This window comes from Urtica dioica, chromosome 10 (genome assembly GCF_054948205.1).
Source record: "Urtica dioica subsp. dioica isolate 48M chromosome 10, U.dioica_male_clone48M_v1_H2, whole genome shotgun sequence".
Classification (NCBI taxonomy): Eukaryota; Viridiplantae; Streptophyta; class Magnoliopsida; order Rosales; family Urticaceae; genus Urtica; species Urtica dioica.
The window spans coordinates 3,170,655-3,194,192 of NC_142765.1; the positions used below are offsets into that span (position 1 = coordinate 3,170,655).

At 33.2% G+C, this 23,538-nt stretch overlaps 2 protein-coding genes across 2 annotated transcripts; both read right to left on the minus strand.

The window, feature by feature from the left end:
- SBPASE (sedoheptulose-bisphosphatase) lies at window positions 1-2,820 on the minus strand. The gene is made up of 8 exons (XM_089628264.1): window positions 2,562-2,820; window positions 2,170-2,289; window positions 1,883-2,068; window positions 1,495-1,576; window positions 1,144-1,365; window positions 973-1,073; window positions 509-580; window positions 1-418 (listed from the first exon to the last, which is right to left on the minus strand). Exons 1-8 carry the CDS (start codon window positions 2,673-2,675, stop codon window positions 137-139), a joined length of 1,179 nt encoding a protein of 392 aa, XP_089484390.1. The 5' UTR covers window positions 2,676-2,820; the 3' UTR covers window positions 1-136.
- A 357-nt stretch (window positions 2,821-3,177) lies between these two features.
- On the minus strand, window positions 3,178-9,055 carry LOC149383072 (binding protein). The gene is made up of 13 exons (XM_089628263.1): window positions 8,824-9,055; window positions 8,254-8,423; window positions 7,952-8,163; window positions 7,468-7,676; window positions 7,253-7,355; window positions 6,499-6,662; window positions 5,806-5,944; window positions 5,451-5,627; window positions 5,172-5,308; window positions 4,497-4,799; window positions 4,269-4,408; window positions 3,876-3,973; window positions 3,178-3,776 (listed from the first exon to the last, which is right to left on the minus strand). Exons 1-13 carry the CDS (start codon window positions 8,991-8,993, stop codon window positions 3,291-3,293), a joined length of 2,508 nt encoding a protein of 835 aa, XP_089484389.1. The 5' UTR covers window positions 8,994-9,055; the 3' UTR covers window positions 3,178-3,290.
- Between the last annotated feature and the right edge of the window lie 14,483 nt (window positions 9,056-23,538).

Here is a 23,538-nt window from a genome sequence, read left to right on the forward strand (position 1 = left end):
TTAAGTAAATATATAACCTTAATTATGATGATGATTCCAAAAGTCAAATTAACGCCATAGACTTTTCAAAGATCAACAAAAACAAAATATAGAAACAAAAAATATAGGAAAAAAAATTATGTCGAAAAAATAATAATCAAGCGGAAGCTCCAACCGGCAGAGCAGCGTTGAGCCTAGATGATCCGTAGAGCGTCTCTTCAAATCGGATGATCTCGTTCTTTGACCCAAACGCGACTTGGGTCCGATCATCAAGGTTCTCGATGACTTTGTCGAGCACTGATATGTGACCATCGCTGCTGTGACCGCCTGCCTTCTCGACCAAGAAACCTAGTGGCGCCACCTCGAACAACAGCCTCAGCTTTGCCTTGGCCGAGGGAGAAATCACGTTCGTGAAAATCCCCTTCTCTTTCACAATGATCTGCGAATAATAAGAGTAATAGTTGATGATGTTTGCTAATTATCTTGATGAAATGTGTTTATGATTTGGTTGGGGCTAATTAGATTTTACTTGGTTAACATCTGGGACCATTCCTCCAGTGTATCGGAGAGTGTACTTTGCCTTCAAGTAGTAGTCAATCAACTGTTGAAAGAAACACAAACAACGATGCCTTGAGAAACAAGTTATCTTAGTAGCAAGGACAATTATAATTAGGTTTGAATGACGAATGAACGATGCCTTGTAAAAACAAGTTATCTTGGTAGTATGACCAAGAACAAGTTTTGAATGACCAATGATTGTTGCCTTGTAAAACAAGTTATCTAACAACGACACCCACTAACAATAAGTTTTGAATGACGAATAAACATTGCTTTATAAAACAAGTTATGTTGATGACAAGGGCAACAAGAACAATTTTAAATGATGAACTGACGATGCCTTGAGAAACAAGTTGTCATTGTAGAAGGCAACTCGGGGAAAGAAATTTGAATGATGGTTAAGCACCGAGAAAAATAAAATTAAGGAATGATCACCGTGTTGTATTCGGGGTTGTCGAAAGTGGCCCTCAAATTCCCGGGAGAGAAAAGCTTTCCTTCCCCGATCTCGGTCGTGTCCTTAACGTGCACCCATTTCCCTAACCCAACAAAAATAAACTTAGGCCCCTTAAACCCATCGATATTTAGTCAGAGATGTATAGACCAAACCTTCGTCGAGGAGAAGGAATTCATGTGTCCCGGGAATGTCCTTGAGGGCAAGAACGTAAGTGGTTCTCGGGCCATAAATCCCCATCGCGGCAGCGACTTGGTCTCTTCCCGTGACCCCGGTCAGCTTGTCCCCGGGCCACACCCCGAAGATCGTCCCCACCGTGAAGTTCGTGTCCACGATGCTCGACCCATCCAACGGGTCAAACGCTACGCTAAATCCACCTGCTCATTATCATGTAATATCTCATTATCATGTTGCTCAACTCAACATGAACATGATTTAGTGGAGTACGATAAGTGTTTTGATGAATTGAGTTAGATATGTTCTGTTTTATTTCTTTATTTTTTTACCTTCGACCGGGCCTCCCATGTCTTGTAGTTCAGGCACCTCTTCGGAGCAAGCATACTTGCAGAAGTGTGAGTATTGCAGGGCCTGAATTAAGTGCATCAAACTCAATGAATCAATTCGAACAGAAATATTCGAACAAAACATGCGAATAGAATACTAAAATTGGCCATTTGAGTGTCCCATATTTTTTACTTAACATGTCATAGCCTTTAAACATCCAATTAATATAGCCTCTTCAAATGGGAATAGAAATATTTAGCGAAAACGCGTTTAACTAGATAGAAACATTAATGCCTATAGAATACTCAAATGGGGTTATTTGAAATGTGATTAGTATTCTTTTTTACATTGAAAAAGTAGCATGTGATTGATTAAAGATTGTTGTTATACCTCGAAGAGAAGCTTGTCGGCGAGCATATCGACGGCGAGTTGTTCATCTCCGAAGGAGTTGACACAAGCGGTGCCACCGCAAGAAGCCGTGCGGACTTTGAAGGCGATCGTCCTCAAAGCCTCTCCCATTGACACCAACAATGCCCTTAGCCCTTTATCCGGGGTCGCCTTCATAAGAAACTCTTCCTAAAAATGAAAAAAAAAAAAAAAAAAAAAAAAAAAAAAAAAAAAAAATTCATCAATTTTTATTTAATATTTTGTTTAAAGCCAATCCGTGGATTTCATACCAAACTATCGCCGACTTCGCATTTTGTGACCGGCAAGGCGTTCTTCGATTTCAACACTTTCACGGACGATTTCGCAGCCGTTCGCAGGGATTCTCCGAATAGCGAGGTTGTCTTCAGAACCTGCGCTCATTAATTCAAGTAATTCACTAAAAATAAGCATGCCCTTTTAATTTTATAGCTTGTCAACAAATTATGAGCATTGGTATTGATATATAAATAAATATTCAATTCTTCAGTATTGTCCTGAGCGAAGAGATTATAGTGATAGCACTTGCAATATCATCTAGAGCTCACTGTTTCACTGGTTTCCTTCAAACATTCAATTATTAATTTTTTTTCCTTTTCTTTTCTTACTATGATCAAAATAATATTAAGATAAATATGGTAAATACCTTGGAGTTGAAAGATGGTGAGATTGAGGAGGGAGCGACAAAAGACATGGAATGTTGAGACGACGCATTTGGGACGAAAGTCCCACGAGCATAACAAGCCATGCCAGTCTCCATTGTGATAATGCTTTTGATCTTCTTTTTTATCCTTTTTTTTCTTTTTCTTTTTGTTAAATGGAATCAAGAAAGAAAGAAAGAAAGAGTAACCAAGGTGTTTTAGTGTCTGTTATTGATTTGGAACATGAGGACTTGGGAAAGTGTGCTGAGAGAGTAGATAAGCGTTTTGCCACGTGGCAGAATTTTACAAATAGATAGAGGCTGGGAAATTTATTAGCTTCCACTCGTATATTGTGTGGCTCTACGAGAAATAAGATAAATCATTTTTGTGCTGTTCATTTATCTATTTATATAGATAGTATTAGGCTATGCTGATGAAATCATTATGTGATTCAGTTGTAAAAGTCCCAAACAAACATTTACATAGGAATGTGTTATATAGTTTTTCTCAATCTTTTTAAAGAATCATATGTCCAAGAACTTCTGATAACTTTTTTATATTTTTTTCTATAATTTTTAGTTGAGACAAAAACAAAACAAAAAACTGAAAAAATTCGAGTAATAGCAAAATGAAAGAGAGAACATAAGTTCTAAGAAATACAACCTCAGTCAAAATTTTCCAAAGAATGTCTTCGTTGGGATAATACTCGAGGTATAACAATTTTACTTTTACTTTCACTGGATTTTGGCCTTTTTACCTTTTCTCTTCTGTTGCTTCTTGTACTCTTCGTACAGCCTTATAGACGAATGTACTCCGTCCAAATTTCTTCTCAATCTCAGATTCTCCTTGACGTTCCGAAGAACCTCGAAACTGGCCGAGAGTTTCTTCCTTAACTCCTCCTCTTCGTCAATCGAGACGGCCTCGATTTCTCTGACCGCCGATTTCTTGGGCCCCAAGCTTCCCTTTTTCCTCTTGCCGTTGGCTTTTCCGAGATCGGCCGGAGGGACGAGAGACTGTTGATCGAGCGACGAGTCGTTGAAGGCTTGTATAGGCGTAATGTTGTAGAGATACACCTGGTTTTGAGCGCTGTTCAAGCCTATGATACTCGTAGCCATGTTCGAGATCGAAGGGTTGTAATGCTTAGAGAGGAGGTTGAGTTCCCAGAGAACGGAAGCGAGAGCTCCGCTCAGATTCGGGTCCGTGGCGTATGGGTGATATTTCTGACAAGAAAATATAGTATAAAAAGTTAATAATTTAGATTAATTTAATTTATTAATTAAGCTGATCCATACGTGGAGCCGAAAGAAATTGTGGCTTACCGCGACGGAACCGGAAACGGAGCCGCCTCCGGCGTCGTTTTCCAGAAGATTCCGACACTTGACGTTCTTCTGAAGAAGATGCTTTAGTGTGACCAAGGCTGCAAAAGTTTATGAAAGGGAATAATTAAGAATCTTTTAATATGAATCGACAAGAGAAGTACAAAAATTAGAAGATAAAGCAGGTCAAACCCTAAGTTAATAACTAAACGCGAGTGGTATTTTGGTCCCTAAACTATTTTTTCAGACAGACTAAAATGCTACAAAACCAATAGTATAGAGAATAATTTTGCTTTTAAAAAATCATTTACGGACCAAAACATCACTCGTTTATTAATTTAGTTTAGAGACCATTTGCCCCAAAAAAATAAACATAAAAAGTAATAAAAAATATACCGGCCATCGACTCTGGGGAACCAAAACACAGCGAGAAAGTGGCTAGGCGCTTTACAAACGCCGCAGCCTTTTGCATGTCGTGTTGTCTATCGTCACACAGCATTATCTTCAGGGCCTCCGCTAAAACTTCTCCGTTATCTCTGTTCAAAAAACACAATAAAACATCAATTTTCGATCACAAGCCAGGGAAGCGAGAGTTGAGAAAGATGGAGAGAATTCAGCACTGACCTTCCGGGTCTATACTCAAGGATGATATTATACAACTGGACGCAGAATTCTTGTAAATCAATATTCAAGGCGTCGAGGTTGATCTTCATTACTTTATACGCAACTATACAGCAGTGTAGTCTCTCAGTTACGGTCAGAATTTTCTTCTCGGAAGAGTTTTCTGAGCCGATACCACCAGAAGCGAGCCTTTTTAGATGATTTAGAAGATCACCCATGAAATCCAAGTCGATAAGGTGCGAAAATTTCCCTAAACCTCTCAGACACGGAGCAAGCAAAGGGTGTGAACCAGAATTCGCTTCGGAGCTGAGGCAATATTATAAAATAAAAAATAAAAAAAAAAAAAAAAAAAAAAAAAAAAGAGATTAAAACCAATTCATACAAAAAGAAAAAAAATTAATAAATTAAAAAAACATTCTCACTTGGGTAATTTGCAATGCATAAGAACATATCTAAAACTAATGTAATTAATTAATATTTTTGTCAATCCTCATTCCTGAGTCAAAGGTGTGTTTGTGCAGTAATTATGGAACAAGTAAGCTAGGAAAATCGACTCCACTGCTTGTAAAATAGTCTGTTTCTATTATATATTTTTTTCTACCTACACCTGTGAAATATGACTAGTCAGATGGTAAAAAGAATACCATGTAAACAATATTTTATGGTGCTATAGTAAACCTTGGATTAATTGGCAGCATCGTATGCTTTAAGATACGGAAATACGTTTCGAATACAGCAGAAAGAGTATCGGTCTGTCTTCTTCTTTGCTCCATTACGTCAGTCGAAAAAGCTGCAGACTTGTAATCAGCTTCCACCTAGTCCACACAATCACAATGGTTAACACCATAAACCAATAAAATTACAACTGAAAATTAGAAATTCAAGAAACCAGCTAACTGAAGTATAACCTTGGCCACATTTTCTAAATAAATATTCAGTAACTTGGGACAAACGTACCTCATCTCTCGTCTTTGTCATTTGCTCTCGCTTATTTTTTTTCCTGTCATTTTCCGTCAACCGATTGGGCTCTTCAGCGTTTTTTCTCTTCTTGCCTTTCTTGTATTTAACTTTCTTTTTCTCCTCGGCTTCTTTAGACCTCGTAAGATCGTCGGGAAATGATAACGACAAGAACACCTGAGAAGAATCTCGAACAATTAGGACAAGAATAGTTACAGAAAATAAAATTCAAAGTAAACAACAAGAAACTCATTCGTATGAACACTTCGATAGTCACTTGAAGGTTTTATTTTATCTGGGACGTGAGTCATTTTGGCATTAGTTTAATTGAAAAGAACAACGCAGAGAAGAATACCTCTATGGTGTCGGGATGCAATTGACAATTATGAGTTTTGACCTTTTTTGCAATCATTCGAACAGCCTCTACTGTCGCTTCACCGCCGTGTTTACCCTCGTTTGTGAAAAGTGATTTTATCGTGGAGCAACAGAGTCTCCTGTTAAGCAGTACGCAATAAAAACTAAGTATAAATTACACGAACCCGTTTTTCCAAAAGGAGAGGGAGAGATATCAGAGAAATTTGCAAGACACAACTAAATAGAAGGACTACATTCCTCGGATAAGAATTTTGGGGCTGGGGAATTGTAATAATTAGCTATTAGTTATGGGGTGGTTTTAGAATAATTGATTATATGTTAGTCAGAAACAGATAGAATTATGGTGGCTTAAGGGATGAAACTTAAATGAGATTTGAAGGAAACGAAGAATTTTTTTTTTGGGAGAGTTACGGGTCTATTGAGTACCCAATTTATTTTTTTCTTTTTTAAAGAAACAACGGGACTTTATTAACTCATCACGGCCAGGCCGAAGAAAAGTACCCAATTTATCTTTGAATTTTGTATCAGTTTATCAATGAATTTAGAGGTTCTTATCCTCCCCTTCTTACGAAACTACAATTACGAAGGAACGTGGTTCTAAGTTTTACTACCATTTTAGTTAGAAAATCAGAACCTTGAAAATTTAAATAGTTGAATTTAGAAATAACAAAACCTCACGACATCATCGGGCGAGCTTAAGTTTCTGACTACCAAAGTCAACAAGCTCTCTCGGAAGTTGAAATGCGGAACTGCCTCGAGCAAAGTTGCGATACATCGTACAGCCACTTGTTGGTATGAAGGCTTCCTTTCGAGAAATGCCAACTTCTGAAGGTACACCTGCAAAAAATAACATTGAAGATTGTGTGAATCTATAGAGATCTTAGAATGGGAATACTTTCAAATTTAAAATCAGTCCATAGTTAAGTGGTGATATTAGAACACCCGGGTTTGCCTTTATAATTAACTCATAATGTTTCATCGAAGAATATTGAAGGTTCTTATCAAATCATTTAGGAGAAAAATGATAAGCGATTGGAGGGAAACTTAGGCTTTTAGGAGAGCTCCGGGTCTCTCAATTCCCAGGTTTATCTTATAATTCCTATCGTGTAGCAACGAATACAGAAGATTCTTAGCAAATCATTGACGTCATGGATAATTTTGTGCCTCGAGCGTATCAAAGTTGTGATGGGATGAGAAGCAAAATCACATAACTTGAAAGAAATAATTGAAGCGGTATAACCTTGTATGAAGATAAAAGTGTAGACTTGTGATATTTTACAAGATATCGATAAAATCATTGTTTACCTTAGATAAATTAGAACCGTGGAATATCAAAATTGAGTTCGAAATTAGAAACCCAGTCAGCACAAATCCCCTTTTAACTCCTAAAAACAGTTCAAGTGGATAAAATAAAACCAAAAACCAACCTTGTATGAAGATAAAAGTGTAGACTCATAGTATCGCATCTTTTTAATGTCCTTTGATACTTTCATCTCCATCTCCTTATCAGTAGGCAACCTTATCCGGTATCTGTGGAACACATCAAAATATTGAAAATTACAACAACGTCACAAGGGGCAAAGAAAAAAATAAGAGCGTAATTACAAAAACTTCCTACATACTAATTGTCAAATCACCATACCCGGGTATAATATCTTTAAATATAGCCAACAATGATAGAAGTCCAAGTTTGACGACCGCCTGGTCGCCATCTTTGCAGAATTGTAAGAACTCTTTCAAAGATTTGATATTTGACTCCGGATCAGAAAGTAGAGCAGTTCCAAGCTCTGCAATCTTACACTTCTTGCTCTCAAATGCTTCTTCAGCTGTGATATCTTTTTTCACCTCGGCCTATAGCGAAAAAGAGAAAACAATTATAATAGAATTAAAATTGACAGCTTGATCATTTATTCACGAATAACCCAATTCGATAACAACGGGGCCTATAATTCGAGAGATAGGCCAATCTCTACTTAACATACTCTCCAATTTATTTACTGAGAAATTCCAAGCTATAAACAAAGAATAAACTGCCCTTAAATAAACCATGACAAAATTACCCTTAAGTAAAAATAGGCCTAACCGAGAACGAAACAACCATATTTTGTTCAACATAAATACAATACCAGCACTTTGTCTCGTGTGGTTTGTTCTTCTTCTTCTTCTTCTGCCTCTTCAGTATTGGCTAAGGTCTTCCCTTGTTTCTTTGCCTCTTTCCTGATCTTTTTAGCCTTTGCTCTTTTTTCCGGCTTTGTGAGCTTAATAACACCCGTGTTATCATCCCCACCAGTTTCTTCTTCACTAGGAATGTCCTCTGATTGCTTTGGGGTATTCAGAACTGGCCAAGAATGAGAATATTTACGCTCAAAACTCGGAAAGAAGTACAGCACTAAAAATCAGCAGAGCAAGAAAGCAAGTAAAAAAATACCTGATCGGTATTCGAGCTTCCCATCCAATGTTTTCACTGGAAGAGCATCAACTCGATGAACTTCAAGCTTGGAATCTTCTTGCTCCTTCTTCAATTGCTTCTTCTTTAAGCGCTTCTCATACAGAGCTTCGAGAGCGTCTTCTTTTACATCGGCAACGCGAGTAACATGCCTTTAAGAACCGAAAAATAAAATAATTTATATCCATTACTACACTATGACAGTATCAAATACCATATTCAACACCGTGGACCAAATATATTAAAAAAAAAAAATTGCTGGATTGCTAATCTCGACCATTTTGAGGACGGTATTGATTGTCTATCATCCGTACTAATCTCCTAAAACATTCCAACATTGATCTCGTAATCGAAAACTCAATTTACATTACATACACTATTCTCACAAATCAACAATTAATAGTCGAGATTAAAAAAGAATATCGAAGTTACCACTAGTCTTCAACTGCTTCATTTCCCATTTATAAAATCCAAATATAACGAATTTAAACCCTAAGCCTTCACAATCAATTACTGGTTCAAATACGTAAGAAGGAACTAGAAGATACGAACTTGGTGATGGATTTGGTATCTAAGCCAGAGACGAAGCCGGCGTAGTCTCGGTTCTGGTGAACGAACTGCAAGTCCTCGTCGGAGACTTCGATTTCGTCCTCAGTCACATCCGGTGGAAGCTCCGGCGGCAGAATTACCTTCTGCTTCTGACCCTTTCTCTTTGCCCCCATTTTCTCAGTCCAAAACCCCTCTCTTTCTCTTCCTTCCTTCGTTTTAGTATTTAGGGTTTTAGCCACTCTGAAAAGGACCAAATCCAATAACGACACGGTTTAATTACAAACGACGAAATCAGAAACAAACGACATCTCTTATTTGTCTTAAAAAAAAGACATAGTTTAATTACAAACGACACAAATGGAAACAAACGACATCTTTTTATTTTCTATTCAAAAAACGACATTGACCTACAAACGATACACTACAAACACAAATGACATCTCTTATTTTTCTATTTAAAAAACGACATTAACCTTGATTATTGGGAACAAGCGACATCCTCTTATTTTTCTGTTAAAATTTTAATTACAAACGACACAATTGGAAACAAACGACATCTCTTTATTTTCTATTAAAAAAACGACATTGACTTACAAACAATACACTTTAAATACAAACGACATAATTTATTTTTCTATTTAAAAGATGACATCAACCTTGATTATTGGAAACAAACGACATTTCTTATTTTGCTATTTAAAAAATGACACAATATAACTACAAACGACAAAATCAGAAACAAATGACATATCTTATTTTTCTATTTAAATAACGGCATTGACCGTGATTACAAACGGCACAATTTAATTACAAACGACAAAATCATAAACAAATGACATGTTTTATTAAAGAGATGTCGTTTATTTCCAATATTATCGTTTTTTTATTAAATTGCGTCTTCGCCCACTTGTGTCATTTCCTAATGAAATTATAGAAGGTAAGTGTTGGTTTATAAATAGTAAAATGGGATTTCCGATAGACTTGCCCCATTTTAATAAAGTGGTGCTCTTTTGTCCCCCTTTATTTTTCTTACCAAACTAATTCCCCAATCCAATATTAATTGTTTTTCTAAATATCCTAATTTAATATTTAATGAGAAAAATAAAAGAGATAGCAATTTTTGTTTTGTTTACAAACTTCCGAAGTAGTCCTGTTTAAGATAGCAATTTATAAGGGATGAAAAATAAGAAATTGACATAAAACTTCTAGGAAAAATGACATATATATACCTTGTGTTTTGGACGATTAAGAAATTATTGTTTATTTTTTAGTTTTTAAATAAATTACATATATGGCGCGAATGAATAATTGGTGTTTACATATAAATATTATAATCAACGTAAATAAAAAATCAATAAAAATTCAATAAAAAGAAGATTTGTGGCACTGTTGTCTATTTCTAGGGTTTCGTCATTTTAGTTAAACAGACAATATAAACTCGGCATTTTTTAAAACCAAAAGTTAAACTCGATATATCACTAAAACACAGGTGTATATGTGTTATTTTTTCCGAAATTCTATATGAGTTTCATTTCATGCTACTTGAATCCATAATAAACTAAGCTATTTTACTTTAAAGAAATCTGAAAGTATGTCACTCTTATTATTATTTCTAATTTTGAGAATATCTCATATTTTTTACAGCTTTTCCTTGTTGTTTAAAGTTCTATTTGATTTTCTCTCAAAATAACAATAATAATAATAATAATAATAATAATAATAATAATAATAATAATAATAATAATAATAAAATTCTATTTGATTTTATTTTCAAATTATAATTTTATTTAATCTTTTAGTTGTTTAACAGTAAACTAATATAATAATTACAAATGATTTATTTTAAAAAAATATCTCTTTTTACAACATTCTTCTTGTTGATTACGTTTTTATTTTACTTATTTTTTGTGTAGTTTCATTATAATAAAAAAAATTCATCTAACTTTTTATAAAAATGAAGTATTCATGAAATGCTTGAAAATGTGAGTTATTCTTAAAATTATCATTTTAAACGAGGTATCTATAATATTTCCCAATAAAAATAAGTTTGGGACCTAAAACTCAACCTTAAACTTAGTCGCCGAGTTTTGAGCTGGAGCCTAAATATGCGCAATTAATTGATGAAGAAACTTTTCAAAACTTATTCCACATACATCGATCAGTTTTATAATCTCATAAAATACCAAGTATCTTCAACTTTTCAAAATTCAGACAACAATTTGTCTTAATGTTTACGACTTTTTTTTTTCCTTTTTTTACTACATTACATTTTTATCTAGTTCTTCTTCTTTCTTTGTTTTTTTGGTAATGTTTACAGTTTCGTTTATAATAAGGATCTTGCATACAGTTTCAAATTTTAAAAACTGGTATTTGTAGTAGTCTTTGAAAGTCGATATATGAAAAAGAGTAAATGCCGGTAAAAATACCTATTGTTTTCATGTACATCCGGTTTGCTACCTAAACTTTTTTTTCCGCGGAAAAACTACCTAATGTCTTGTTTTTGTGTTGCCGTTACTACAAGCACCGTTTTTATGGTCAAAAGTTAACGGAAAGTTTAAATTGACTTCCTAACCAGCCTCAGATTCGCCGCTCTCTTCCACCATCGCAACCCGATTCCGACGATGCCCTCGCCGATCGAACCGACCTCGCTGTCGCTGTCGACGTCCCTGTACTTGTCGAGCAACGGAGGAGGCTCGTCGTTCTTCCCGGAGCAGAGCTGCTCCATTCGTCGCCGGCGGCCATGTCCGCCACCGCGCTGCTCCAGAAAGCCGCCCAAATGGGCGCCGCGGCGGCCTCGAACGCCTCTCTGCTCTGCAGCTTCGGCTTGACCACTTCCACGCCGGCTATGAACCACATCAAGTCAAGACCGAGACCGGGCTCGGCCTCGGGCTATGAACCATGGTCATGCCCGAATTATGGTGGTCTGAAATCCCGAGACCGGGCTCGGGCGGCTTTCTGGAGCAGCGCGGTGGCGGACATGGCCGCCGGCGACGAATGGAGCAGCTCTGCTCCGGGAATAACGACGAGCCTCCTCCGTTGCTCGACAAGTACAGGGACGTAGACAGCGACAGCGAGGTCGGTTCGATCGGCGAGGGCATCGTCGGAATCGGGTTGCGATGGTGGAAGAGAGCGGCGAATCTGAGGCTGGTTTGGAAGTCAATTTAAACTTTCCGTTAACTTTTGACCATAAAAACGGTGCTTGTAGTAACGGCAACACAAAAACAAGACATTAGGTAGTTTTTCCGCGGAAAAAAAAGTTTAGGTAGCAAACTGGATGTACACGAAAACAATAGGTATTTTTACCGGCATTTACTCTATGAAAAATAAAACATAAAAAGCACGAACAAGAAATTGGAGCCGATTTCCCGACCCTAGCCTCAACCTTCAAACAACCTTGATATTTACAACTTTTTTTTTACTACACACTACTACAAATTTGGTTTTCTGATGCGCATGACTATCAGGTGCGACTAGTCGCACCTAAAAGTCGCATCTAAATGACTTTCGGGTGCGACTAGTCGCACCAGATTGTCAACCCGAAGTATAAAAAATTTCGCTAATTTTTTTTTTGCTTTTGAGTATCAGGTGCGACTAGTCGCATCTGATAGTTTAAAATTACTATCTGGTGCGACAAAGTCGCACCTGATTGTTCAAAATTTTAACCGGGCCAATTCTCCCCCTCATTTTTTCATTCAGTTTTAAAAACAACAACTCCTCTCTCTCGGTTTAAAAAAAACGCAGAAGAGAGAGGTAGAGGGAGATTAGAAGTGAAAGAGAGAGAGAGAGAGAGAGAGAGAGAGAGAGAGAGAGAGAGAGAGATAGAGAGAGAGAGAGAGAGAGAGAGCTCGGGGAAGAAGAAACGAAGACCGGATCTTGGTTTCGAGGTAAGTGTATGTTCGTCATCTTCTCCATCTTGTCTACTTCTTTGCTCTTCATCTTCAAAACCCATACATGAAGATCAAGGGTTTGAATCTCTTTCTTTTTCTCTCTCTCGGTTTTGCTGTCCTTGAAGCTTCTCGGAGTGGTACAAGGTCGAAGGAGAAGGATTTAAGCTCGTATTACCATCTTCAATTCAAGGTGAGGAATTGATTTTTTTCCCAAATTTTGAATCCGAAAATTAGGGTTCTTATTTTTGAATTGGGGCTTTCCTTCTCCGAGCTGTTTTGATGTGTTTTTTATGTGATTGGACTCGAATTCTTGGTGGTTGTACTTGGATTAATGATGAGTTGTGATGATTTCTCGAATTTTCGTTTGATTTGATAAACTGTTTGAAGAGCCTCTGTAAACGGACGTAGACAGTCCGATATGGTCTGAGATAATTTTTGTGGATATTTTTCATGGATAGTAGACTGTATGAGCTTTCTAAAATGACCAAGAACATGTAAATCCATGGAGTATTGAATGAGTTATGAATTTCCAAAGTTTGTGTTTCGCAGCAGTAAAACGGGATTTCCAGAATTGTAACAGTGAATTACGGGCTGTTTTTTAGATAGCTATTCTTGTCGTATATATGCTTGTAATATCTCGTTAGAAAGCTACATGAGTCTACTTTCATTTGCCGCTAGAATCAATCGATTTCAAGTTTTGTAGCTCGAGTTACGATGGCTTAAGCGCTAGTGGGTCAGGCTGTCGGGAATTCTTTTGACTTGGCTGAAATGAGTTTGTGATTTTGCTGTGATTCATTGGCCGTGACACTTGTTTTGGCTATGTGATTCATTTTGACTGTTTGTGATGTTGAAATTATAGGAGTGGCCTTGTTTGATTTGAATCGGTTTTGGGACGTGAATATGAGAATCGTTTGTCTAATTTCTAGAAATTTATTTGGATGAAGTGGGTTATGAGAAATTAACGTGTGTGTGTGTGAGTGTCTCTTGGTGTGCATGTTGTTTTGTTGACGCTGAGGTGCCTACTCTTGGTATGCGCTGTACGGGGGCTACGACGACGCTGCTGTTTCGGCAGCGGGACGGCGCGAACCTTGAAGGTTTTGGCCTCGATTCGAACCTCGCCGTGCACTCAGCCCCGGCCCCGCTGCCTCCGAGTCCCAGCCACCGAGCCGCTGTCCCCGAGTCCCCGGCCGGCCGTCCTAGGTTAGTGTATATATTAGTTTTTTTTATATAATCATATATTAGTTAGTTAGCTAGGTTAGTTAGGTTGATAAATATATATTAGTGTATAAATATATATTAGTGTATATATTAGTTAGTTAGGTTAGTGTATATATAATATGTTAGTTAATATGTTAGGTTAGTTAATTAATGTGAAATATGTAAGTTAATATATGTTAATAATTGTAAATGTTAATTAGATAGTAATTTAATTTTGATTAGTTTGTTTAATTTAATTTTGATTAGTTTATGTTAATTGTAATTGTAATTGTAATTAATTTGATAACATGTTAATGTTTTGTAATATGTTTAGGTTAGTGTTTCTATTAAATTATTTATATAATTATTAGTTTAGGTTAAAATTAAGTTTAGGTTAAAATTAGTTTAGGTTAAAATTAAGTTTAGGTTATAATAATGTGATTAGTTTAGGTTAAAATTAAGTTTAGGTTATTTGTATGAATATTAATGTGATTAGTTTAGGTTAAAATTAAGTTTAGGTTATTTGTATGATTAGTTTAAGTTTAAATTTTCCTGAAAAATGAATGAATATTTTTTTTCCTTTTTTTTTTAAGTAATTTATTGGATACTTTAATAGTTAAAATCTTTAAATCTAATAAATATGAACATTTGTATTATTCATATTTATGTTAATAGACTTGGATATAACTTTTAAATTTTAGTTTTTAAATCATAGAATAACTCCCTATATGGAACCCGATATGGTTCTTCAAATTTTAGTTTTAATATGCTGATTATATATTGTAATATATAATCAGCATATTAATTTTTTTTAAAAAAGATAAAGAGCATCAGGTGCGACTAATCGCACCTGATAGTCAAGATTTTCAGGTGCGACTAGTCGCACCTGATAGTATAAGACTTTCAGGTGCGACTTGTCGCACCTGATAATCAAGAGGATTATCAGGTGCGGACTTTCGGGTGCGACTTTGTCGCATCTAAAGTCGCACCTGAAAGTACTTTCAGGTGCGACTTTTGCACTTTCAGGTACGAAAAAAGTCGCACCTGATGCTATATTTTGTACTAGTGACATTACATTTTCATCTAATTCTTTAAAGTTTAAACATTGTAGCAATCTTTGAAAGTTGATATACAAAAAATATAAAAAAAAAAAAAAAACACGAACACGAGGTTGGAGCCAATTTCCCGATCCTAGCCTCAAGCTTTAGAAAACCTTGATATTAGAACTTTATTCTCTATTTTTTTACTACATTACATTTTCATCTAGTTCTTCAAACCTTGTAGTAGTCTTCGAAAGTTGATACATAAAAAATTAAAAAAACACGAACACGAGGTTAGAGCCAATTTCCCTATCCTGGCCTCAATTTTTTAAACACCCTTGATATTATAACTTTTTATTTACTACATAACATTTTCATCTAGTTCTTTAAACCTTGTAGTAGTCTTTGAAAATTAATATTTATATATATATATATATATATATATATATATATATATATATTATATATATATAGATATATATATATAAAATAAAAAAATAAAAAACACGGACACGAGGTTGGAGCCAATTTCTCTATCCTAGCCTCAACATTTAACCATCCTTGAAGGCTGTTTGATTCAATGGTCAAATTTGTAGGCTCTGTTATTGTATGTCAAAGGCTATCAGAGCAATTACAATATAACTGAAAATTTATGGAGTTGTGACTTTGATCTCTCCACATTTATTTATTCAAGTACAATCTGAGTTAGATTAAAAATAAAAAATAAAATAAAAAAATTTACTCTTTCACCCACACGTGCACTAAATGGTCCACAGCAAAAGAATACAAACGTACTATATATACATGCTTAGTGTGTTTGTGCGTGCATATACGTGTGTGTATATATTGGTATTGATGGTCCCCATTTATTTGATATAGATGACTTCCCAATCATGTTAAGAAAGAGAGCACATAGATAATTTGCTTTGAAATCATCGAGTCAAATTCCAAGTGAGTCATTAATATGATAGGCCTATTTGGTTGAATCAATAAAAGACCAATGAATATTGGATTGGGACATAGACATTGTATTTATGTGGTATTCAATGCCTGCTTACCTTATATAGCCACACGTAAAATCCTTCTTAAGGATAAACATAAAAACTACATACAAATTCAAATGTAGTTATATACTCTTGTAATCAAATTGGAAATGTTTACATTCAAATAATATTGTTTTTAACTCATGAGCTAATCACGAATTCAAATTTAAAGTTTGAGAAACTTTAACGTCATAGAGTCTCTCTTGACCTTATCTCAAAGATCTTGGATCTCAAGATACTCGAATATTACACGATCTTGAGATCATGATTAATTCATAAACAATAATCGTCTACATCCCTTTCCAATACTGCAAAAAGGTACTTAAAATTTAATGAGCGCAAAGTTGCAAATTCTTCTCGCGAACCCGTTCTGAGAGATTGGCAAAGTAAGCACGGTTTGTGAACTGCTACCATTCGCCTTTTCTGACTTGATGTCTCATGTTCAACAAATCTTTCTTAAAAAACGTTTTCCTCGTTTCGCGTCCCCATCTCGAGATCAGTGGGAGGAAGATGGGCCGGTGACTAGGGTTTTAATAATCCTCTATTTTTGTAGAAAATATAATATTCAACTTTTCATTGCACACGAAGGTAACATGTCTTTTTTCCCGTGGAGAGAGAAATGTATAATAGATTTAAATTGTTTCGAATATAAAAAATTGACGACATAGAAAATAAAAGATATGCTAAAACCGTCTAAATAAAATAATTACAATTTTTTAAATAACTTAATCCTAAATCCATCAATTTAGGCCAATCTGCAATTTTGTATGTACAAAGAATGAGCTACTAACTATGTTTTATTTTTTTTAAGTATCTCATGATTTATTTATTTTTTTTGTCTTTTTGGAGTTAATTTTATCAAGATAAGAAAACTATTATTGGATTGCAATACTCAAATAGAAAATTTATCTTAATTAATCTTCAAAGTCAAACACATATTAGATCCGGATGTCTCTCGCACTTTGGATCATGAACCAAGTAAGAGTAGGTTTGCCCTCTTAAATATTTGGATATGAAATTCATTATATGATATTGTATTATGTTATGGTACTTTATTGAGCCATCAACCATGTTTCAAATGTGAATATATGATAGCTAGGGTTTTGCTTGTTCAAGAGATTTACTTTCAGGCAAAATAATATTATTTCTCATATGCAAACGTCGTACTCTCACGCGGTGTTCAACATGCATTCACATACAATTTATTGGTGAGATAGCGAAATAGAAATAGAATATCTTGCTGTTTTGGTCAGCCAAAAGTAGCATTAACAAATATATATACATCATACATCAGCTGCTACTACACCCAAATACATATACATATACACACATAAACCTATAACATATCTCTATTGCATGCATGTCCTTCTTCCACGTTATTTCCATACATATTCTACTTTATTGGGGACATTCATGTGTCATTTGAACGCGCACACGTGCAAAAAGGATGAAATACTTATCTAATGGGGACTTCCTTGCAATTTGCAGAAGTTTAAAGGTTCTAACCCACGAAATATAGCATAAAACAAAACTTATGTGGACAGTATATGATCTTATTTATGTTTTTGAATTATAATTTGTATTTTGTGGTATAAATGCAAAGCGTAGAATAGTACAATAAAAAAATGGCGGCTAGTGTGTTGAGGAGTCCTTTTGACTCTATACCTATCGCACTACTCTTCTTCCACATATTTAATATCATATACTTACGTGTGAATTAAAAATTTTATATAATAATTTGGATTGATTGATCTATCGACCTATACCGAATTATTACGTTTACTGTACGTATATATGTGCATTTTTTTCATCAATATTAGAAAAATTGAAGCTATCGAAATTTTAAAATCCACTTGAGAGTTGAGACTATATTTTTTTTCTCAATTATATCAAGACCTTCATATTATTAAACTCATATTATTTTTATTAAAATTAATTAAAATTTAAAATTTGAAAATTCTAATGCTAAAATAAAGAGAGAATTAATTTCTTACAAAAATATCATTCTTGACCATTTTCTTATTTCGTCACCGACCAATCACAAAATTTTAAAATCACGGAATATACTTAATGATCGATCTGTCAAGAAAGTATGTAATTCTTGACGAATTTGTAGCAAAGCTATAATATTTTTATGTGAAAAAACTATAATATATATATATATATATATATATATATATATATATATATATTATAGTTTTTTCACAGTTAGAATTGTCAAATTTTAAGTTTTAGGTTATTTTGGTAAAGTAAGAGGAACTTAATAATATTTGTGTCCAAATTTATATTTATTATAATTTGTTCTAAAAAGATTATATGAGATAATAATAAGCGAATATTAAAATTTAATTTATAATAAAATTATACTTTGGAAAAATGTATACACAATACGCATATATATGACTTTTATAATTGTAAATTTCATGTCCAACTTCAAGAAGCCAAGAATACGTGGGAAAGCCTAATGGTCCCGTGAGGCATTTAATGTCATTTAACCTTGCATTGGACCTTTCAACTTCGCCATTAAATGTGGCCTTTTATTTGGATCATAAATTCCACGCGCCTCATAAATATTTACAGGTTTATTTAGTTGAAGTATTCTTAATTATGATGCTGACCAATTACAATGTCATTTAAAATGGCCTCTTATTCTTATTAGTTGTAGCCTCGTAGATCAACTTCAACGCTTGAATGAATGCGCTAAATTGCTATAAAAAAACCTTAACTTGATTTTATTTTTCAAGGGAAAAATAACTTGAGAATATTTTATATCTGTATCTGTAATAAACACATGTTTCTGATAGTTAATTCTATTAAAAGTGAATATATCTATATATATATATATATATATATATATATATATGTTTAACAAATTAAAATGCTAATAAATTGAACATTATTAGCTTGTTTAGACATGCTACTAATAAATTTCCATTAACAATAATGATTCTAATAAAGGTACCAAATATCTATATTTAGTAGTTGAGGTTATTATTTGTTTACTATATTTTCATTCGTGTCTTTTTATATATTTGATTACATAAAATATTTAAGTTCATATTACAAAAAAAAAACTTGTAAAGATCAAATAATTGATACAAATCGCTATTTCGGGAAGATTGAACTCATGTCCTCATGCACTAGGAGACCTCACAGCAAGAGGTAGTATCACCCAAATTTGATGTTTGAGAGTAGTAGTTGAAGTTATAAAGTCGAATATCCATTATGATTTATTACACATTTAAGAAAGCACAAATATTTCAAAAACTATCATTTCGTTGAAAATGAGCAATTACTCATCTTATAGCAAAAATAGCAAGCAAGAGCAAAGAGTCTTAGAAAATTCCCATTAGTCTTAAATTTGGTTATAAATAATTTTACTTTTAATTTAATTCAAATAAATTTAAGTTAATTTGATAAATAATTAATTTATATATATATTAAAATTAATAATTCATTTTAACTTAACTGATTAAATTAATCGAACGATTAAATTTCACCAAAATTAACCGTTTGATGGATTTCAACCGCTTAGTTCTGGTGAAAATAAGGCATATGTATTTTTTTTTTTTACTAAAAATCTATTTTTACTTCCAAGCATCGTCATCTTAATCTTTTTTCTTGGCTTGAAGGTAGGAAATTTTTAGCAATCACATTTCACCGGAATAATAATCACTTTAGAAATCATCTATTTTTTTTTTTTATCATACTATGAAAATAGTCGCTGGCTTCTCCTTGTATTAAGATAGGTAAAATATTAGTTATACTAAGAAGAAGTTAATTATTTTTATAAAAAAAACCAATAAATAAAACGTATATTATTTTCATGAACATACATCACCTCCCTTGCTCAGTTTTATACATTATCTGTTAATCACTTATTTGTAATTTTAATTGTTTATTTTATTTACAAGTTCTCTACTAACTTCTTCTTTTTTTCTGGTCTACTCTAACCAATTGCTTTAGTAGCTCTTTTAGTTTGGTCCTTATCAAAATATAATAATTTTTTTAAAAATAAAAGTCAAAGTATGATTTTGTGAGTTGGTTTTATAATATTAACAAGATATTTTAGTTAGTAAATATAATATTTATTTTTACCTTCCTAAATGTTGTGTTTGGTACAATACCTAATGTATATATAAATCATTTAAGAGAAAGCTATGAGGTCGTCAACTACACGTATGTCCGGATCTTTCTTTAAATTCGTTTGTTCAATGAGTTACCAATTCGGTCTCCACTGTAGACTCTGAAGGAAATAGAAGGGTCATATTCTTCTCCCAGAATTATACCCACCCATTATGTGTTATTTATTTCCAACAAATATCCAACACGACTATGAAAAGCTTGTCATAAATCTTAGCCACATATGTGAGTTTTTTTAGTAGCATAAGCAATGAATATCTATATTGACAATTTTGTATACACATCCAAAGATAAATTATTAAAGAAAAAACTAAAAATCATAGTTATTTTGAATTCTCATTAATGACTTTTCACTACTTCAATAAGTTTTCTTGAATTATGTGTTTAATATTTTTTTAAATGTTTGAAAAAATACCAATATTCAGTAGCGGAAGTAGGGGGGACAAATTTTAAAAATTAATATAACTTTATGTTAAGAAAATAAAAGCGGTAATTTATGGTAAAAGCTACATTTTTTTTGTTAATTGGTTCTTTCAATGTCGACATCGACAAATATCATTGATTCAGTTTTTTAATATATTAACAACAGCCGAAAAATTATGTGAATCACCAGAATTACGATAAGAGTCGTTTCCTCTCTCAGGTTGTTTGGGACATTTTAGAGCACGGGTAAAAAAATATCTCAAAGTTTGCTAGAATGACCATAATTTCTTTATTTTGTATTTCCAACCTTATATCATATCAAGTAAATGATAATTCCTTAATGAAAAAACTATTGTAATTATCCAAATAACTATTTTCTATTAAAATTATAGCTAAACTATTCAAATTTTAAAGAAAAAGCTCAATAAAAGCCTATCCTCTATAGTATGACGCATGCATCTTGCTTTAGTTTGATCTCTTTTATGATAATGGACTATCGGCTCTTGGGGGTCGGTATTGATTGGGGTGGTTAGTGGTATGTGGGTTCATGATAGGTTTTGGAGGGTGATTCTCAGATGGGTGGTCTAATCATGTAGCGTTAGTTAGGTTTCTATTTTCTGAATTTTGTGGTTTTATTTTTTTGGTAATTACATTTAATATGTCTAGACTTTGGAGGTTTGTCCACTATTTTTGGGTGGTTTTTAGGTGCCGAAGATGATTTAATTCTCTTTCGGGTTTGGAATTTGATCGTTTCTTGTCGGTGTCTTGACAATGCAAGCATTCGAACGTCTTTCTCCACAGTTGGTGGTCCTCGAGTGTTTTGGTTCATTCATTAATCCCAGAGGGTATTATGAAAGAGTCAATTAGTTGCTCGATTATCAGTGTGGTCTATTATTCGGTCATCGGAAGTTCTCACACGATGTGCGTTCATTGGATTATGGTATTGGATCATTATTTCTTCTATGTTGTAAGATGTTTATTGCCTTGTACCTTTGGGTATTATGCCATTTATTTATTAAATGCCTCGAGCTATTATTTCCAAAAAAAACAAGTTTGAATTATTTTCTTAATTTTTAGATAATTCGAATAAAAAAAACGTAAGTGGTTTAAATGGACTATATGAGTACCTTTCTTTTCTTAATGATAAGCAATTATTATATGTTTACAATAGAATAAGTTCAAAATAATAATAATTATAAATATCATAATTATACTAATTTATTATTATCAAATAAAGTGTAATGAATTATTTAGTTGGTTATTTTTTTTAATCGTCGCAATTTCGATTAAAATTAAACGATGGGTAAATTCCAGTTTAGAATTTAATATTCAATTTTCATCTGTAGAAAAAACTTCACGTTGAAGTTGAATATTTATTTATATGCTATATAGTATTTGTGTGTGCGCGTGTAAATTACACTATAAAAAACGAATATTCATAAAAAAAAAAATACAAAATACAAAATAAAAGTTTGGTAATAATTTGCTTCCTATGATTTAATGTTAGCATTGCAGGCTATTATTCAATTAGGTTCTGTCTGATTGTTAAACATAGTACATGAATAGCTGGACGAAATCTAAGTCTAGCTGTGTCACTTAAAACTCTTTTTTACACGTAATATTTACAAACTTGAAATATGATCATATATTATTAATACGAGCTCTGAAATCTGAATTAGTACTGCTCTCAAGTCTGTCACAGATCCCAATTATCAGCAACCATGCAGTTAACTGAAAACAAAAACAAAAACAAAAAAACTCATTTTTATATACATATTGTTGCGTGAATTACACGAGTGTCCATAAATAAATAAGAATATGAATATAATGCACATGAATTAAGTCGGTCATAATTTTGGTAGGAGTCACACTCGTGACTACTCAATTTCATTCATTCAATTATGTGGTTCCCACATTAACACTCATTGAATCGGACATATACTCGTCTTACAAGTACGTACATATACATATTTAGCATACTATTATTATTATTATTATTATTTTTTTCTGAAATTCAGTCATATTTATTAGTTTGGTGCTGTGTATAGCTAGCAATTATGTTACTCTATCTAACATAAAGAATTAAATCTATATTTTATTTTATTTTTAGTTTTATTTGTAGATATCTATCACGTATGATATATTGTCGATTTCATTACACACTGCAAAAACATTAACAACGGCATTTAAGTGCAATCTAACAATTCTGATAAATGCGTATATAAAATAAATTATACATCAGAGGAATCGAGAGCTATTGTGTTGGTGAGAATAATAAATTCTAATAAATAAATTTAGTATTAATAGTGTGGTATATACATCCTATTGGTCGTATAGTAAACAGTGTCATAACAGAAAATAAATGTATGTAATGTTTTCGTTTCTATGTATATATATTTTGGTATTAAATGTTTAATTAACCTACTGATTGGAAGAAGGTGTAAGTATTCTTATCGTAGAGGATACTCATATAACGTCAAATCTTAATTATTTAGGAAAATAAATAAAATTGAATGACGTAGTAATTATGTAAGTCACATTGATAACCACGTACGAATCGGATAATAATTCATCAAATCTTTTTTCAAACTATATTTATTTTCGTTTTTAATTTTAGTTTTATTTTTATCATTGATATGTGAAAGAGTCAACAGGATTGAAAAACATTAAACTACATATAAAAGAAGGTAGGTAGGGTAACCTTTAAAAACTATGATAATATTAAATTCTCATTAAATGTCTGTTAGGTATATTAATGAATATGTCTAGTAAATGGCCATAATTAGTTTCATGCAGCAACCATTAAGTATGGTTGAATGCTCTTTTCAACATTTATAGGACACAACTATATATTTATTATTTTGTATATCATTTTCCTAATTTTCTATTTTTTTTTTTTTGCGAAAAAGTCCCTAGAGAGATGGACACAAAAACTAGTACGATAAACCCTACCATGTGACTTATGGCTTATAGCTAGATTTAGGC

Coding starts and splice junctions, on each gene's coding strand:
- LOC149383072 (XM_089628263.1), bottom strand. CDS start 8,993: ATGGGGGCAAAGAGAAAGGGTCAGAAGCAGAAGGTAATTCTGCCGCCG. Junction 6,663..7,252: donor CACTTTTATCTTCATACAAG/GTTGGTTTTTGG, acceptor TATTTTTTGCAG/GTGTACCTTCAGAAGTTGGC. Junction 5,945..6,498: donor TCGCCCGATGATGTCGTGAG/GTTTTGTTATTT, acceptor ACTGCTTAACAG/GAGACTCTGTTGCTCCACGA.
- SBPASE (XM_089628264.1), bottom strand. CDS start 2,675: ATGGAGACTGGCATGGCTTGTTATGCTCGTGGGACTTTCGTCCCAAAT. Junction 1,577..1,882: donor CCGACAAGCTTCTCTTCGAG/GTATAACAACAA, acceptor CACTTAATTCAG/GCCCTGCAATACTCACACTT. Junction 419..508: donor TGGTCCCAGATGTTAACCAA/GTAAAATCTAAT, acceptor TATTATTCGCAG/ATCATTGTGAAAGAGAAGGG.